The sequence below is a fragment of the Hemiscyllium ocellatum genome, chromosome 7 (genome assembly GCF_020745735.1).
Source record: "Hemiscyllium ocellatum isolate sHemOce1 chromosome 7, sHemOce1.pat.X.cur, whole genome shotgun sequence".
NCBI classification, from domain to species: Eukaryota; Metazoa; Chordata; class Chondrichthyes; order Orectolobiformes; family Hemiscylliidae; genus Hemiscyllium; species Hemiscyllium ocellatum.
Genome location: NC_083407.1, coordinates 68,245,362 through 68,264,799, shown reverse-complemented (window position 1 = coordinate 68,264,799; position 19,438 = coordinate 68,245,362). Strand labels below are relative to the sequence as shown.

Genomic DNA, 19,438 nt, shown 5'->3' with positions numbered 1-19,438 from the left:
GTGACTGAACTATTAGTGTTTTTCATCAATGCTGTATTTCTGAATGCCAGTTAGCCTGTTTGCACACCTTCAAGCTTTAGCCCAACTTGTAGCCAGGCCTCATTGGTGGTAGTTCCCTGCTCCTCTTAAAGCTGAATTTTTGGTTCCAGCTGATTTGTTTTTTATTTTGATATATTTGAAAGCATTGCTGTTCTTTTGTTAGCTCTCAGCATCCACCCATCGACCTTAATGTTTTCTTCAGTCTTTTGAGTTGATGCGTTTTTTAGTAATGCTCATTGATGTACAGCCAATTTAATATGCACTTACTTTTCATCAGTGTTTGGAACCATGTGTTTCCCATGAGTGCACATGAATAGTTGCCCACAGTCGGTGGTGTCAGCAAACTCTCCTTTTTATAAATAGGTGCTTCTGACGAGTAGAAGTCATTTTGAGACATGTCATGTCATTGGCTTTGTTTTCAGTTCAGAAGAATTTGGGATGAGCACCTCTTTAAAAATAATTAAATTCTGAAGCAAGTTATTTAGTTTAGAAGACATAACTGGCTTCTAAACCCCACACTGTTATGTCTCTCCTAGAGAAGGATTTCAGGGCAGTTCAGAGAATAAGTTACCTTGTATAAGTGTGGAAAGTGTGTGCACGTTCAGCTACTGACAGAGAATATTGCAGCACTGATGAAAGAACTCGAGGACCTTAGGTTTATCCGAGAGATCTTTCTGGACAAGACCTTCAGCAAGGTTATTACACCGACCATACTAGAAGAAAGCAGACGATGAGGAAGGCAGAGAGGAGACAAGTGCAAGAGACCCCAGGGGAAGTACCTGTCAGGAACAAGTTGAATCTTTTGGAAACTGTAGAGACAGATGACCTTGCCAGTCTGCGAGGCAGCCAGATCTGTCAATCAAATGTTGGCGTGGAGGCAGAGAGTAAGAGTCTGACACCGCACAGAGCCGTGGTAATAGGGGACTCCATAGTGAGAGGAACTGACCAGGGTTTTTGTGGCAGTAGGTGGGACTTAAGGATGGTGTGTTGCCTTCCTGATGCCAGGGTTAAAGACATTGACAGTGCAGGAAATCCTCAAGGACGATGGTGCAGAACCAGAGGTGGTGGTACATGTCGGCACAAATGACGTCTGGAAGAAGAGGAGGAACATACTACAGTGGGACTTCGGAGAACTAGAAAGAAGGCTGAAAAGCAGGACGTCCAGAGTAGTTATCTCAGGTTTGCTTCCAGTTCCTCTGGCTGGTGAGGCCAGAAACAGGGAGATAATGGACTTGAACATGTGGCTGGGGAACTGGTGCAGGAAGCAAGGATTTAAATTCTTGGATCATTGGGTGTTTTGTGGTAAGCGTAAATTATTCAAGAGAGACGGTTTGCACCTTTTAATAGGTTAGGGACCAGCATTCTGGCAGGCAGGTCTGCTACTGTAACACAGCTACGTTTAAACGAATTAGCGAGGGGGAGGGGACAAATTGGATGTTTAAGAAGGAAATTGAAAGGAAAGTTATAACAAGGGAAGTCAAGAAAGACAACTGTATCAATGAAGCAGAAAACTCTAAAAGGGATCATGCAGTAAGGTTGAGTGAAATAGGAGTTGATGGGAAGGGTGATGGCAGTAACCAATTAAAAATACTATACATGAATACATGAATGCATGAAGCATTAGAAATAAGATGGTTGAGCTTGAGGCTCTTTTGGAAATTGGCAGATACGATATTGTGGGGATAACGGAGACGTGGCTTCAAGTGGACAGGGCCTGGGAAATGAATATTCAAAGCTACACATGCTATCGTAAGGAAAGACTGACGGGCAGAGGGGGTGGGGTGGCCATGTTGGTAAGGGATGATATTCAATCTCTTGCACAGGGGGACCTAGAATCAGGGGATGTAGAGTCAGTATGGATAGAACTGAGAAATTCTAAGGGTAAAAAGACCCACTTGGGAGTTATCTACAGGCCCCCAAACAGTAGTCTGGATGTCGGATGTAAGTTGAATCAGGAGCTGAAATTGATCTGTCGCAAAGATGCTTCTACAGTTGTTATGGGGGATTTCAACATCAGGTAGACTGGGAGAATCAGGATGGTATTAGACCTCAAGAAAGAGACTTTGTGGAGTGCCTCCGAGATGGAGCCTACCAGGGAGAAGGCAATTCTGGATCTGGTATTGTGCAATGAACCAGAATTGGTCAGGGACCAATGGTGAAGGAGCCATTGGGAAGTAGTGACTATAATACAATAGGTTTCAATCTGCAATTTGAGAGGGAGCGGGTACAATCGGAAGTGACAATATTTCTGTTGAATAAGGGAACTATGGAGCTATGAGGGAGGAGCTGGCCAAAGTTCAATGGTGCAATACCTTAGCAAGGATGACAGTGGAGGAACAATAGCAGATATTTCTGTGTATAATGCAGAAGATGCAGGATCAGTTCATTCCAAAAAGGAAGAAAGATCCTAGGAGGAGTCATGGGTGGCCGTGGCTGACAAGGGAAGTTAAGAAACCTATAAAGTTAAAAGAGAAAAAGTATGACATAACAAACATAACTTTTAAAGAACAACAGGATTACAAAGAAGGAAATACGCAGAGAAAAATGAGGTACGAAGGTAAACTGGCCAAAAATATAAAGGATGATAGGAAAAGCTTTTTTAGGTATGTGAAAAGCAAACAAATGGTTAAGACTAAAATTGGGCCCTTGAAGACAGATACAGGGGAATATATTACGGGGAGCAAAGAAATGGCAGAAGAATTGAATTGGTACTTCAGATCTGTGTTCACTGGGGAATACACAAGCAGTCTCCCTGAGGTAACAGTGGCTGAAGGACCTGAACTGAAGGGAATTTATATTTGCCAGGATTTGGTGTTGGAGAGACTGTTAAGTCTGAAGGTTGATAAGTCCCCGGGGCCTGATGGTCTACATCCCAGGGTACTGAAGGAGGTGGCTCGAGAAATCGTGAATGCGTTGGTGGTGATTTTCCAGAGTTCGATAGATTCGGGATCAGTTCCTGTGGAATGGAGGGTGGTTAATGTTGTACCACTTTTTAAGAAAGGTGGGAGAGAGAAAGCAGGAAATTATAGACCAGTTAGTTTGACCTCAGTGGTGGGAAAAATGGTGGAGTCTATTATAAAGGATGAAATTATGACACATCTGGAAAATAGTAACAGGATAGGTCAGAGTCAGCATGGATTTATGAAGGGGAAATCATGCTTGACTAATCTTCTGGAATTTTTTGAGTGTATAACTCTGAAGATGGACAAGGGAGATCCAGTAGATGTAGTGTACCTGGACGTTCAGAAAGCTTTTGATAAAGTTCCACATACGAGGTTAGTGAGCAAAATTAAGGCATGGTATTGTGGGCAAAGTACTAACTTGGATTGAAAGTTGGTTGGCTGACAGGAAACAAAGAGTAGAGTGATAAATGGCTCCATTTCGGAATGGCAGGCAGTCACTAGTGGAGTACCGCAGGGATCAGTGCTGGGACCGCAGCTTTTTACAATATATATTAATGATATAGAAGATGGTATTAATAATAACATTAGCAAATTTGCTGATGATACTAATCTGGGTGAAATGTGAGGAGGATGTTAGGAAATTACAGGGTGACCTGGACAGGTTAGGTGAGTGGTCAGATGCATGGCAGATGCAATTTAATGTGGATAAATGTATGATTATCCATTTTTGTGGCAAGAACAGGAAGGCAGATTACTACCTAAATGGAATCAATTTAGGTAAAGGGGCAGTACAGAGAGATCTGGGTGTTCTTGTACACCAGTCAATGAAGGTAAGCATGCAGGTATAGCAGGTAGTGAAGAAGGCTAATAGCATGCTGGCCTTCATAACAAGAGGGATTGAGTATAGAAGCAAAGAGGTTCTTCTGCAGCTGTGCAGGGCCCTGGTGAGACCACACCTGGAGTATTGTGTGCAGTTCTGGTCTCCAAATTTGAGGAAAGACATTCTTGCTATTGAGGGAGTGCAGTGTAGGTTCACGAAGTCAATTCCTGGAATGGTGGGACTATCTTACGCTGAAAGACTGGAGCGACTGGGCTTGTATACCCTTGAGTTTAGAAGACTGAGAGGGGATCTGATTGAGACATACAAGATTATTAAAGGATTGGACACTCTGGAGGCAGGAAACATGTTTCCGCTGATGGGCGAGTGCTGAACCAGAGGATACAGCTTAAAAATACAGGGTAGACCATTTAAGACAGAGATAAGGAGAAACTTCTTCACCTAGAGAGTGGTGGCTGTGTGGCATTCTCCTCCCCAAAGGGCAGTGGAGGCCCAATCTCTGGATTTAATTAAGAAAGAGTTGGATAGAGCTCTCAAAGATAGTGGAATCAAGGGTTATGGAGATAAGGCAAGAACATGATACTGATTAAGGATGATCAGCCATGATGCAGGCTCGAAGGGCAGAATGCAGGGCCTACTCCTGCACCTGTAGTCTATAGCAGAAGGTAATTTGTGAAGTATTCAAACCAGGAGCATTTGGTTAGAAATTTTCAGGTTTGAACCGAGAAAGTTTAGGCTCTGATTCAGCACATGCGAAAAGGACTGGGCAAACTGTCTCCAAAGTCCATACCAAAGAAAATGTTGGAATTAGTTACATAGCACCCTAATGAGTTGAAATGGGAGTTAATCTTTCTGGACTTGAATTGCTGTAACGGATAGTGCCTTTAAGTGGGTTGAAACTTTGTTTTGCTGGGCACGTTTAGTTTTTCCTAATTGTCTGCGATATTTAGATAGTTTAGGCAGACTCTTACAGGGTCTAGACAATGTATGCCTTGACATGATTTGTGGCAGATCCAGACGAGCAGTCTAGCAAGCCTGTTCTAATATCTAAGTGTCTTTCTGCATCTTAATGAGGTGAAATTCTCGCTAGCCATCAGTGAGTTGCTGGTTAAGGGGCATTATTATTGTTAAATGCATTATTAAAGTCACAACTTGCCTTATTAGTAATCACCCTCCCCTCTTACCAAATAACTTGGACATTGAGAGTTCCTGACAGGGATGTCAGAGCAGGTGCCTGTGACATCAGCCAGCCCTTGTCAGCAAACCGCCCCCATGTTGGATACTGGGCACCAACGTCTGTGAGCATGTTTCATGGGCACTGGCCATGCATCCAAAGACATTGGCATGTGCCAGCCTCTAACAACCCTCTGACTCACTTACGTTATGCTTCTGCACTTCAATGATACACCTTGGCTGCGCTGGCAACAATGGATTGTTGCTACAAGGATGCGGTGCACTCATGTTCACACATCTGGCTCAAGAATTTGTTTGCTTACTGTCATAGTGCTCACCTGCGTGAGCCTACGTGGGTGCTTGCAACATGCCTAGCTTGCATTGTCCTTTAGTATGGACACAAAGAAAGTTATCACAGTTGTCAACAGTTCTCGGTTATGTCAAGGGAGATATTTTTGCTTAGAGGGTTCTAATAGGTCCAAGGTAGTCACTGATACTACTTTTGGGGTTTGTCATGGTCACCCTGCCATCAGTCAGTGTTGGGGTTTTTCATAGAATCCCTACAGTTTGGAAACAGGCTATTTTGGCTCAACCAATCCACACTGACACTCTGAACAGTATCTCGCCCAGATCCATTCCCCTACCCTTTTACTCTACATTTCCCCTGACGAATGCACCTAACCTACACCTCCTTGAACACTATGGGCAATTTACCTTGTCCCTTTCACCTAAAATGCACAACTTTGTACTGAGAGGAAACTGGAACACCTGGAGGAAATCCATGCAGATCTGGGGAGAACGTGTAAGTTCCAGACAGATTATTGCCCGAGGCTAAAATTGAACCCTGTTCTTGGCGCTGTGAGGGAGCAGTACTAACCACTATGCCACCATGACAACTGAGACCAGTTCTCTGTCAAGGGGGTGAGCAGCCTGATGTTTGGCATTCCAATACCCTTCGCGAAAGTGAGGACTGCAGATGCTGGAGAGTAGAGTCAAGATTAGAGTGGTGCTGGAAAAGCACAGCACGTCAGGCAACATCTGAGGAGCAGGAAAATTGATGTTTCTGGCAAAAACCCTTCATCAGGAACGTTCCTGATGAAGGGCTTTTGCCCACAACGTTGATTTTCCTGCTCTTTAGATGCTGCCTGACCTGCTGTGCTTTTCCAGCACCACTCTAATGTTGATCTCAATGTCCTCCTTGATTCTTTTTGCCCAATTCTGGGCAATTTTCTTCCTGGAATGAGAAAGAAGCAGGTGTTAAAGGAGATTAAAATTGGCTGGCACAACTGTTGCTTCTGCTGCAGGTTGGGAGGTGTTCCAGGTGAGTAAGAAGGCATTGCAAAGTACATCTCGGGTTCGTGGTTTCAGGTGTGGTGTTGGGTGAAGGCAAATAAAAGATGCATTGCAGTAATGAGAGCGATAGAGCATGAACCTTTGGGAATGGGTATAGTAGCAAAGATCAGGCAAATATGAAGTATTAGCAAAAAAAAAGGTGGTACTTATGTTGGGAGAGAACAGAAAGTCTTTGGCTTCCTTTCTGCACTGCTGGTCACTTTTCCAGATGCGCAAACTGTACTGACCTGGTGACAACCTTGGATCAGGCTGGTAGGACCTGATGTCGATGCCTCCACTGCTGGTCCTAGTGATGTTGAAGGAGAGTGCATGTATGCCTTCCCATCCAGCAGGACTTTGGGGCTGGGGTCTCATTTTCCCCTATCTGCCATATCTGGGGCAAATGTCTGGAATTTTGCAGAGCAGTTCCAGGCTGTGATGGTCTGCTTGTCTGAATGCACATTTCAGTTAGATATAATAAGGTACCTTGGTAAGATATGGTGAAACATCTCCTCCTAAAAACCCAGTGCAACTGGACTTAAGTCAAAAATTGTAAGATTTAACCCTTGTTATTTTCATTTCTTTTGAGTGATCAAGTTCTGTTCTGCTGTTCAAGTCAGTCTGCAGTCATGTGTGAAAATGCCTTGGTGATTAAGCATCCATTAACTAAGTAAACAAAAACCTATGTTCTATAAAACCAGTTTTCATTTTTGGAGCTGACTTGTCCAGTAATACCATCAGCTGGAATCATACCAAATAGTACCATTTCAAACTAGTATAACTAATGTTATAAATATGACCAATATTTGATATGTAACTCTAACATATTTTCCCAATAGCTTGAAGAGGTCATGGAAAAGGAGACATACAAGAATGCAAAGCTAATTTTGGAGAGATTTGATCCAGAATCTAAGAAAGCTACAGTAAGTTTGTAAACAAAAATGTGCTAGGATTGAAGTATATATTTGTCTTCATATTTCTCTTGCTAAGTTTGAATAAGTTGTCTCATGCTGTGGTAATTTTTCATTTTTTAATTTATTGCAGATAAACTGCTATTAAATATCTGCATATTTATTCAACATGAGCTATGATGGAATTTAACAGGCTTCAATAGCTGGTATTTTACACATGAATTTCATTCACAGTATGCAACAATGCCCTGCTTCCATTGAGCTAAAATAGATTAATTCAGTTCTTTTATGTTGAGTTTTTAATCTTTTGCACAACATTTTTCATCTCTTCGAAAAGCCAGTAAAGATAAACATATAATTATATCAGGAGAAAATTGAATGAGAGTAAATTGGCAATATGTAAAAAAAAGTTTGTAAGAGCTTCTGCAAGCATATGGAAAGGAAGAGATGAGCAACAGTATGTTCCTGAGAGCCTGACATGGGCATAATACTGAGAAATAAATGACAGACAAATTATTTGTTTGATATATTTTCATGGTACAAAACTCTGTGCCATACCAGAAGTATTGGAGCATCAAGGATCAAGCAAGAATGAAGAACTTCCAATAGCTAATATTAGGAAAGATAGACTCGACTAGTTAAAAGCTTAGGTCTACATCTACATTTCTAAAGCGGTGGGGTAGAGATTATGGGTGCACCTATTTTCTTCCAAATTTCACGAGGCAAGTAAGAAAAATGAATTCCACACTAATGTAAACTTTATTCAGTCGCAGGGAAAAGGTGGGAATCCATCAGGAAGGAAGTGACCATAGTAATCAATTTAAAAAATGAAACTTCTGGTCTATCAAGCTGGGGTTTGTCTTTGTGATACGACTTGTTCAGTGTTACCATCAACTGGGACATAACAGGAAGAAAATAATTGCCTTACAGGTGGTGCAGAGAAATCTTAATGGCATGTTGTTGGAATTAGAGTTTTCATATGAAGAAAGATTGAGCAAATAGTGTTTGGAAGAACAAAAGGTTGAATTGAAACGTCTAAGATACTGAGATGTTTTGTCTTAGTAAATACAAAACAATTGTTTTCCCCAAATGCAAAATCTAACATTTAAGGGGCACAGCTTCAGACCACTTAGGATGAAGATGATAAGAAATTTCTTAGTATTATGAATCTTTGGAATTTTCTGTTCTGGACTGCAATGCATTCTAAATCATTGAGAATATTCAAGGCTAAGTCCATTCACACGTTATGTGGGACCTGAGGAATTTGGAGATTGCTCAATGAAAGTGACGTTGATGTAAAGGACCAGCCTTGTTCTCACTGAGTAACAGAGCAACCTCAAGGTCACGTGTTTCTGTTTTTATTCACGCAAATTTCTTTCTGTACTTGAATGCACAATGGCTACGTTCATGGAGTCTTTTCCAGCGCAGGTGGCACCTATACTCAAAGGGCAGACTGCACCTGAACTGAAAGTGCACCAATATCCTTGAGGAGCGGTTTGCATGTGACACTCGGGAGGGTTTAGACTAGTATGGTGCGATGAGAGCAAGTGTGAGTAGAACAGAGCAGTGTGTCTGAATGTGAGGAGAGTGTAAGAGTCAATAAGATGAACAAGCATGGCCAGTTTAATGGATTGGGTGGGGCTATAAAAGATGTATTGAATAAGATAAGAGGGATAAATAATAAAAATATGCTGAAGATAGGGTAGAGTGTACAACCAAAATTAGAATTCTTTTGGATGTAGGTTTGCTCGCTGAGCTGGAAGGTTAGTTTTCAGATGTTTCGTCTCGGTAACATCTTCAGTGAGCCTCCGGATGAAGCACTGGTGGTGTAGCCCGCCTTCTATTTATGTGTTTGGATTTCCTTGGGTTGGTGATTTCATTTCCTGTGGTGACATCATTTCCTATGTTGATACCACTTCCTGTTCTTTTTCACAGTGGATGGTAAATGGGATCTAAGTCAATGTGTTTGTTGGTAGAGTTCCGGTTGGAAAGTCATGCTTCTAAGAATTCTCGTGCATGTCTCTGCTTGGCTTGTCCTAGGATGGATGTGTTGTCCCAGTCAAAGTGGTGTCCTTCCTCATCAGTATGTAAGGATAGTAGTGAAAGTAGGTCATGTCTTTTTGTGGTTAGTTGATGTTCATGTTTTGTAAACCTCTACAAGGTCACCCCTCAGCCTCAGATGCTCCAGAGAGAACAGCCCCAGCCTGTTCAGCCTCTCCCTGTAGCTCAATTCCTCCAACCCTGGCAGCATTCTTGTAAATCTTTTCTGAACCATTTCAAGTTTCACAACATCTTTCTGATAGGAAGGAGACCAGAATTGCACGCAATATTCCAACAGTGGCCTAACCAATGTCCTGTACAGCTGCCACATGTCCTCCCAATCTCACCAATAAAGGAAAGCATACCAAAAGCCACCTTCTCTATCCTGTCTACCTGTGACTCCACTTTCAAGAAGCTATGAACCTGCATTCCAAGGTCTCTTTGTTCAGCCATACTCCCTAGGACTTTCTCATTTAAGTGTATAAGTCCTGCTTAGATTTGCTTTCCCAAAATGCAGCACCTGCCATTTATCTGAATTAAACTCCATCTGCCAGTTCTCAGCCCATTGGCCCATCTGGTCCAGATCCTGTTGTAATCTGAGGTAACCCTCTTCACTGTCCACTACACCTCCAATTTTGGTGTCATCTGCAAACAACCCTCCACCACCACCCTCTGTCTTCCACCTTTGAGCCAGTTCTGTATTCAAGTGGCTAGTTCTCCCTGTATTCCATGAGATCTAACCTTGCTAATCAGTCTCCCATGGGGAACCTTGTTGAACACTTTACTGAAGTCCATATAGATCACATCTACTGCTCTGCCCTCATCAATCTTCTTTGTTACTTCTTCAAAAAACCCAATCAAGTTTGTGCGACATGATTTCCCACGTACAAAGCCATGTTGATTATCCCTAATCAGTCCTTGCCTTTCCAAATAAATGTACATCCTATCCCTCCGGATTCCCTCCAACAACTTGCCCACACCGAGGTCAGGCTCACTGTCTATAGTTCCCTGGCTTGTCTTTACCACCCTTCTTAAACAGTGGCACCACGTTTGCCAACCTCCAGTCTTCCGGCACCTCATTTGTGACTATCAATGATACAAATATCTCAGCAAGAGGCCCAGCAATCACTTCTCTGGCTTCCCACAGAGTTCTCGGGTACACCTGATCAGGTCCTGGGGATTTATCCACCTTTTAACCATTTCAAGACTTCCTCCTCTGTAATCTAGACGTTTTGCAAGATGCCACCATCTATTTCCCTGCAGTCTATATCTTCCATATCCTTTTCCACAGTAAATTCTGATGCAATATATTCATTTAGTATCTCCCCCATTTTCTGTGGCTCCACACAAAGGTCGCCTTGCTGATCTTTGAGGGGCCCTATTCTCTCCCTAGTTACCCTTTTGCCCTTAATATATTTGTTCATCACCACAAAAACTGAAATAAAAGGTAGTTTGTCATTTGTTGTAATTCACCAATATGTCAGCTTTTCAAGAGTTTTTAAAAGTAGATGAGCAGTTAAAGAATGATGTCTCAACATTGCATCCCTCCTCAGAACAGTGTAGAATCAATGTCAGCAGATTTCTGAATCTTTCTGTATGTGTACTTTGAAGTGACTGCCTGTTTCATTGGCATAATGACAGTGAATACTGATAACTGACAATTTTTCCTGTATTGGCACCAGTTCTGGTCCATTGTATAGATTGGGACCTTCTGAAAGGCTGACCTTGATGCACTCCATCTTGCATTTTATACTTCAGGTAGTTCTAAAACCTCAGGAAAAAAAAACTGTAATCCCCTAACACCAATTCAGTTTCATAATTCTGGATCTCTAGTTGATCCAGAAATGTCCACCCATTGGCCACACCACAAGATGACCATGTTACATCTCTCTGGATCTTCTAGTTATGAGTAAGCAATCCTTACATGATGTTTGAGCCATACAATCTCTTTTTCAGCATCAAATTCCTTTAACCTGTAAAGCACTCCCTCAGTTTCAGTTTCACTGTATTTGCAGGGTCTCACTAGGTCTCTTCTTTGCATGTAAAATGAAATTGGAATTATATCAGTGGTTGTAAGGGGATTGTGGAGAAAACAGCTGCAAATGTGTTGCTGGTCAAAGCACAGCAGGTTAGGCAGCATCTCAGGAATAGAGAATTCGACGTTTCGAGCATAAGCCCTTCATCAGGAAGGGCCTGATGGTGACTGAGTTGTCATTATCATATATACTGCCAATTATAGATTCATGGCTATGAGCTAATACGAATCACATATTTCATAATTATTATGTACGCAACTGTTTAACTAATTCCGAAAGAATAAAATGAAATTGTAAATGCTGGAAATCTGTTCTTAGCTGATTTTGTACAACGAGCTAATGAGCCTCTGTGAAGGAATTAAGCTTTAGGTGGTTCCCCTTTTTAGCATGATTATCTGTTACTTCATCAAGGCCTTGATAAAGTCCCACATGGGAGATTGGCAGCGAAAGCAATAACTCATGGGATCCAAGGAAATTTGGTTAATTTCTGACAGAATTGGCCGAGTGGCAGGAAGCAATGGGTGATTGTCATAGATTGTTATTGTGACTGGAAACCTGTGTCCATTGGGCTTTTCTGTTTTACATAAATGGTTCAGAGTTGCATGTAGGAGGGTTGGTCAGTAAATTTGCAGCCAATACAAAAATTGGGGTTATAAGTTGAAGAGGACAGCTTTAGATTGCAAGGGGATATAGACGGGTTGCTCAGATAGAAGGGCTGATCAGTGGCAAATGGGATTCAATCTAGATAAGTGTGAGATGTCGCAATTGGACAGGACTAACAAAGTAAGGGGGTACTCTGTGAACAGTAGGATCTGAGGGATCTTTTGTGCAGTGGTCCCTTGTGCATAAGTGGTTAAGAAGGCATATGGGATACTTGCATTTATTAGCTGAGACATTGAGTTTAAGCGAAGGGAGTTTATGCTTGAACCGTACTAGATGTTGACTACACCACAGCTTGAGTAAGTGTGTGCAATTCTGGAAGCCCCATTAAAGGAGGGATGTAATGGCATTGAAGAAGCTGCAAAGGAATTTTACTCAGATGTTGCCTGACTTGCAGAGTTTTTGTTATGAAGAGAGATTGGATAGATGGGGTTGTTTTCTTGGAGCCCAAGATGTGACTGAGGGAGTGACATTATTGAGATGTTTGAAATTATGAAGGGCATTGACAGGAATGATTTTTTTCCCTTGGTGGAGGGATCAATGACCAGAGGCATAGATTTAAGATAAGGAGCAGGAGTTTTGCAGGGGATGTAGCAAAGTTTTTTCAACTAGGTGTAAGTGAGGACTAAATTGCTGGAGATCAGAGTCTGAATTAGAGTGGTGCTGGAAAAGCACAGCAGGTCTTTTGCCCGGAACGTCGATTTTCCTGCTCCTTGAATGCTGCCTGACCTTTTGTGCTTTTCCAGCACCACTCTAATCTAGACATTTTTTTGAGCGGGGGGTGGTGGGAAAATGGAACTCATTGCCTGTATATTCACCTCTAATATTTAAGACATATTTAGATGTGCACTTGGATGCCAAGGCATACACCGAGCTATGGACCAAGTGTTGGAATATTGGATTTGAATAGTTAGGTATTTGACTTGTGCAGATTGAATGGGCCAAAGGGCCTTTTTCTGTTTTATAGACCTCTCTGAATGTGACTCTAAATGAAGGAGTTGGTGCTTTTTGAATAGAGTAAATGAAGGTGCATTTTTATTTGTACTATGAATGCTTGTGAGACTGGGGTCAAGAGTGTGGTGCTGGAAAAGCACAGCCAGTCAGGCAGCATCTGGGGAGCAGGAGATTCGATGTTCCGAGCAAAAGCTCTTCATCAGAAACTTATGCTCGAAACATCGATTCTCCTGCTCCTCAGAAGCTGCCCGATAGGCAGCATCACACTCTTGACTCTGATCTCTAGCATCTGCGGTCCTTACTTTCTCCCCGTGCTTCTTAAGACTGGCAAGTTAGTATTTATGTCCATACTTGGTTGTTCTGAGGTGGTGGTGGTACAGTCTGAAACTATTAAACCACTGATTGTGCTCCTAAAATAATGTTAGATAGGGACTTCTAGCAGATTGACCCAGTGATGGCGCAGGACTGATGCGACGTGTTTGGGGCAATTGGAGATCCTGAAGATGTTCAGTTAGTTCTTGTCATTTTTTGTAGAAGCTAAGAAAGTGAAGTGTTGTTGAAGTAATCTTGATTTGTTGTTGCAGCCGATCCTTAACTAACTTTGGTCAGTGCATTGATTTGATTTGATTGTTTTGGGTGGATAAGGGATCGATGCATTAGCAGGAATACTGTGGAAGCTGGCCATTCAGCCCACTGAGTCCAAACAGATCCTCCAAAGAGCATCCCACCCCCTATCCCTGCATTTTCTGTGGCTGATCCACCTAGCCTGCACATCTCTCAACACTATGAGCAATTTAGTTTGGCCAATCCACCTAGGCTGCACATCTTTGGACTTGGGATGAAACCAGAGCACCTGTAGACACCGGGAGAGCTTACTCAAAAACAAGTTACTTAATGAGTAAGCTACTTCATATCTGTAGCTTACTCAAAAAGAAAAACCATCAGTAAGCTACAGACATGTCTGGTACAAAGGATGATGACTATGTCTACCCTCATAGCCCCAGGGTCATGATTGCAAGAATTCCTCATTATGAATGGATCTGAATTATCCCTTCATAATTCATAATTATTAATAATTAATTATCTGAACACAGGAGAAGTCACCAAACAACCCCAGGCTCTGAGGAATTCTTGCAATCATGATCCTGGGGTTATAAGGGTAGCCACAGTCGTCATCCTTTGTACCAGACATGTCTGTAGCTTACTGATGGTTTTTCTTTTGAGCATGAATGACTTTAGTTTTGTTAGTGATGTATTCTACCTCTAATTGTTGAATATTGCCTTTATATCTTTGCCAGCCACGCTCACCTCTCCTCAGGCATTCAGCTCTTGCATTTGAAGGTTTAGAACTGTTAAATTTTGTTAGAAACCGATTGAGCGTCAGTGGAATGATTGTCTCTTGATGCTAACTCCATCTGTCATTAATGACCAGGAAGACACTGATGGATTTACAATCGTTCAAAGTTGGATTTTTCTGTTAGGCTCCACTTAGGTAATGTTAGATATCCGGTTCTTCATTAGTATTGTAGTTGTAATGCAGCAGCTTGGATAAAGGAGTAGATGTTTAGCGTTGTAGCTAGGGAGTTGTTTGGCCTTGGTCTTTGCCATGTCTGATCATCGAGCTGCTTTTTGATGTCACTAATAACGAACCAAAGTGTTTGGACACGCATGATGAGAATTTAAGGGGTTTGAGTAGAAAACTTATGATCCTTTTTATTCACACTTGCAAACACTTCAGTCTGTCCCCTTTTTCACTTGTATGTTGGCTGCACCAGGGCTGAGGAAGAGGATGTTTGTTGAGCGACTAAATGTGTGATGGGATTAGAGTGTTTTGTTCTGATCAGTTGGCTGCAGGATAACTAGCTTCTTGCCTTGATCAACGTCCGAGTAGTCTTCTGTAATGTCAGTAGTAGTTTACACTTTGTACCAAGATATGCCTAATACTGCTCTTGTCACTCCACATTGAACTAAATTTAGTCAGTACATTTGATTGTTATCAATGAGTGTGAAATATGCTTAGTCATGATATTACAGATCATGGTAACTTACATCATGGATGGGATGCTGGATGAATCCTTAACTTGTCCAATATGAGATGGTTCTGATAAACAATATGCATCGCAATATGGAGGCTGGTATTTGTCTTCAGTGGCTATTTCATTCAACACTATTGTGGATTGGTATTTCTGCCTCGGGTAAGAGTGCACCCAAGCCAAATTACTGCTTCGCTGGTTTTTGGGGGTAGTTTTCCAATTTTGGTGTTCTCTTCACCAATACACTGAAGTTTATTTACAGCATTGATTGGAGTGACATTATCTTCATCTTAATTGATTACTGGATTGTTGTTAATTGATACGTTTAATTTTTTTTTAATTTTAGAGTATTTAACCGGGTAACTTAGATGATTTCACAGACACAAAGCTTCATCCATGTAGTCTGGGAGTGGAGTCAAATTTAGATCTGGCTACGTATGGATTTCTGGCTCCCTTTCTTGAATGAAAGAGCATGAGTAAATGAATTGGAATTTTATAATTGTGTCAAAAATAATTAAAGTGAGAATTAAGTAGCTGTCTTCAAACAAGAGTTATATTAAATAAATATTCCATAGCTAAAACTTAAAAAGGAGCTTAAACCATCCAGCTTAGTTTTTGCAAATCAACCTAAGAGTCAAAAGCAAATTGGTGTTTGCTTCAGGATAATATACCTGGATTTCTGTGTCATGTTAACATGTCAAGGTACTTAAAACGGTTAATTACAGTTGAAGTCACTGTTGCAATACAGTAGAATGCAGCAGCTATTCTGAGCAATATCTCAATTAGTTGTGAGATGAATGACTTGTTTTCTTTTGTGTTGAGTTTTAAAAAAGCTGTTCGCAAATCATTCCAGAGTCTTTCATTCTAAGTGGACATGAGTCTATAATTTATATCAGTATCAAGTGGTGAAGTCACTATGCATTTATCCAATCATTGTATAATCTATTCATTGCTTTTAATATCTGATTTATGTAAAGGCAGTTAATGTCATGATTAAAATCAGTTTTACTTTTAGTTCCTGTGTGAATATTAATGCTTTATTAATTTTTATACAGACATTGTCCAATCATTAGATTAATAACGGCAAGTCTCAGATCTGACAGCAATGAAGTATGTCCTTGCAGCTAGCTCCAATTCTGTTATGCAGATACTACCTTATCATCTCCTCAGCAATCTGTTCAAAGAAATAGAATTCATTTCCTTCCTTAAGTCCAAACTTCTTTATGCTGTGTTGGATGTACAATGTTTGGGATATCCTGGTTCTTTTGTATTTTAACACTTGACCAGTGGGGTAAGAGAGATTCTTAAGCCTATGAACTAGCCATTATTGTGATGGTCCTCATTTGGAAATATTTCATAAATATGTCAAGGTTTGTCTTTAAATGTTGCATCACTCAATTTTAAATTGCATTGTTCTCGTGATACAATAAGATGCCATGTTCATTCTCTCCATGATTCCTTGATATTGATTGTGAAGCAAGAGCCTGCTTTCCCCTTTGTCTAATCTCCCTCTTTCAGTACCTTAAGCATATATCTTCATGCTATTTAGCACTCACGGACTTGTTTTAATCAAACACACACCAGACTGCTCAAATCTCTGAAAAACAGAGCTTAGAACTGGAAATTTGTTTTATTTTGAAAATGTTTGCTTTTCTTAGTTCCTTGAGCTAAACACTTTTTGAAATATTTAATTTCTTAGCAGTTTAAAGGGGCAAGTGCACCAAGTCCATATAATGTCCATTGACTTTTGAATCTAGTTTCAGTCTAGCTTAGACCGATTTAATTGCAATTCTCTACTCTTTGGCTGTATGTTATATGAAAGGTGCAATTTTGATTTATGGTTAAGGTTTCAGAAATGATGTTTGGTCTAATTTAATACACTTAAATTACATTTTAATGATTCTCTTGATAGGAACTTGATCAGTTGACCTCTGGAATGCCAGCTACTCCGAGACCTGGTCAAGGTAAGCCTTTAATGTGCAAGATATCCTTTTCTGATAAATCCGCAAATGTAGCTTCCATGTTGTTAATAACGTATAACAACTTAATTTATCAAAATGGAGTGGAAAGTTAGGGAATAAAAGCAATTTATTTGATTTTTTTAAAAAAAAGTTTGTCCATGATATTTTTACTTTAAAACAGCATTTTTTTCCAGATTTGTTTAACTAAATGCTTAGCCACAAATGATTATTGGCTGCTCTGTCTCAGCTCATCTATGGCTGAAATCATAATTAATATTTTAGTTACCGCTAGACATGATCATTCCATAGACTTGAGCCTAGTCAAACCTCTCCTGCAGTAACTGAACTTATATCATATTCTTTTCATTCATTAGCACAAAGTCCCTGACCTGTGAAACCAGTTTATCACTTCAGTTTTAAAGTTTTCATCCTTGTTTTCAAGTTCCTCATGGTTTTACCCTTCACTATCTCTGTAGCCTCCCATACTCCTTTCGCATACAGTTCTGGTCACCACACTACCAGAAGAGTGTGGATGCTTTGGAGGGGTACAGAAGATGTTGCCTGGTTTAGGGGATTTTAGCTATGGTGAACAGAATGGATAGAATGGAAAGTATGAACCTTTTTTTCCCAGGATGGAAGGTTCACTTACTAGGGGACACCGGTTCGAAGTGGTGATGGTGTTGGGGAGATGGAGATGTTTAAAAGAGATGTGCGAGACACGTTTTTCACACAAAGGTTGGTGAGTGCCTGGAATGCGCTGCTGGAGGAGATAGTGGAAGCAGACACAATAACCGCATTCGGGAAGCACTTGGGCAAATATCTTAACAGGAAGAGAATAGAGGGATACAGAGCCTGTAAATAAAGACAGTTGTAATATTAGCAAGTTTTGAGAAGATTTGTAGCTCAGATTGAGGTTCTGGATGGGTGTACCTACATCCAGAGCAGTTGTAATATGGAAGAGCAAAATATGTTGGCTCAGGTTTGGAGAGCTGAAAGGTCTATTCCTATGCTGTACTGTTCTTTGTTCTCCAAAATATGACCTCTTGTGTCTCCCTGATTTTTAATTAGTCCATTGTTGGCAATCATTCCTTGCAGTTACCTCAAGTAAACATTGATATTGCCTCCTTGAAGCTTTCCATCCATCTTTCCTCCTTTCTAAAATTTAGTTCTTTGACTAAGCAATTGAATAGTTGTCTTTGTAAATCCTTAGGTGGTTCAGTTTTAAATATTGTTTAAAAGCATTCCTATGAAATGTCGTGTGCATTTTACTATATTAAGAGTGCCATATCTGTGTAGTTATTGTTACAAGGAAAGTATCATTAGATCCAATGATATTGGTGTTACTTTGTATTTTCATTTGTATTCTTTTTAAACCTACTTCATGCTGCAGCCTAAAGAGTTTTATCAGTTAAGCTTTTTAATTTTCAGAAACCATACACATTATAACATAGGAATTAAGTGCAGGGGCATGCTATTTGGTACCTTGCATCTGCTCCACCATTAAATAACATAATGGTTGTTCTGGGCATGGACTCAATTCCACATATCTATATATCCCTGGCAATGTTTGACTCTATTCTTAGTTAAGAATCTAAGGAATCCCTTAACCATATGGGAGAATTTTAGCATGACCAATGCACCTAACCTGTACTTCTGTGGACTGTGAAAGGAAACCAGAACACCTGGAGGAAACTCATGCAAACATTGGGAGAGCATGCAAACTCCACACACAGTCAGCCAAGGCTAGATTTGGCAAAGTTATTGTGGATCTTCAGTTCGTGTTGTCCCTGGCATATTTGTTCTGGTTGCCAAGAATTGATGTGCATGCCTTCTCAGTGCTAAGTTGTCTTTCATCAATACAGTTATAAGAAACTAATCCAGCCTGTACTATAGTGATGGCTGATACCAGCTTCTTGCCAATGGTGTAATTCCTCGCCAAGACTTCTTGACCTTTTGGAAAATGTGGCATTCAGCCTTGTTCTCTCATTGGAAAACCTGATTCTGTTGCCTCCTGACAATGATGCCTTTCGTCAGGGTGGTTTCAGCAAATCAAACACCATGTGCAACTAATGTGTTAGCATGAACAATGGCCATTAGTTGGATTGTGTTCAGGTATATTAACAAAAATTGTCTCAGTCTTTTAGATAGTGATCCTTCTTTTCATGTTACCTTTGAGGAACAAATCTTTCTGCCAGACATTTGTGGCTGGCTGAAAACGAATGGATTGCAGATATTGAATTCTGTGGTGTTTTTGATATAAAATATCTTGTGAAATAAGCTTTGGACCATTATCACTAACAAGTTGTTTCAGATAACCAAACCTCAAAGATCAGTGGTTTTCTCTGACGACGATGTCTTGATGGCAGCTTCAGGCCATTTACTATGTGCATCAACCACTGAGAAAATCTGCTCTTTAAAATATCCAATTTAGTCAATATGGATTCTTTGCCATGGTTTTTTCTGGCCATTCCCTTGAGTGTAATGGTGCTAATGGAGGTAGGTTGCGAACTCTTGTGCAAGCTGCAGATATTCTTCTCAATTTCACTCACACCCTGGCC

At 40.7% G+C, this 19,438-nt stretch overlaps 1 protein-coding gene across 1 annotated transcript in view; it reads left to right on the top strand.

Moving 5' to 3' along the window:
• The window catches only part of LOC132817482 (endoplasmic reticulum junction formation protein lunapark-like), a 98,613-nt gene that overhangs the window by 52,338 nt on the left and 26,837 nt on the right, over positions 1–19,438 (top strand). The window contains exons 7-8 of the mRNA XM_060827941.1: positions 7,125–7,208; positions 16,832–16,883. Of these exons, the coding sequence (XP_060683924.1) occupies positions 7,125–7,208; positions 16,832–16,883 (136 nt within the window). The remainder of the gene's footprint in view (positions 1–7,124; positions 7,209–16,831; positions 16,884–19,438) is intronic.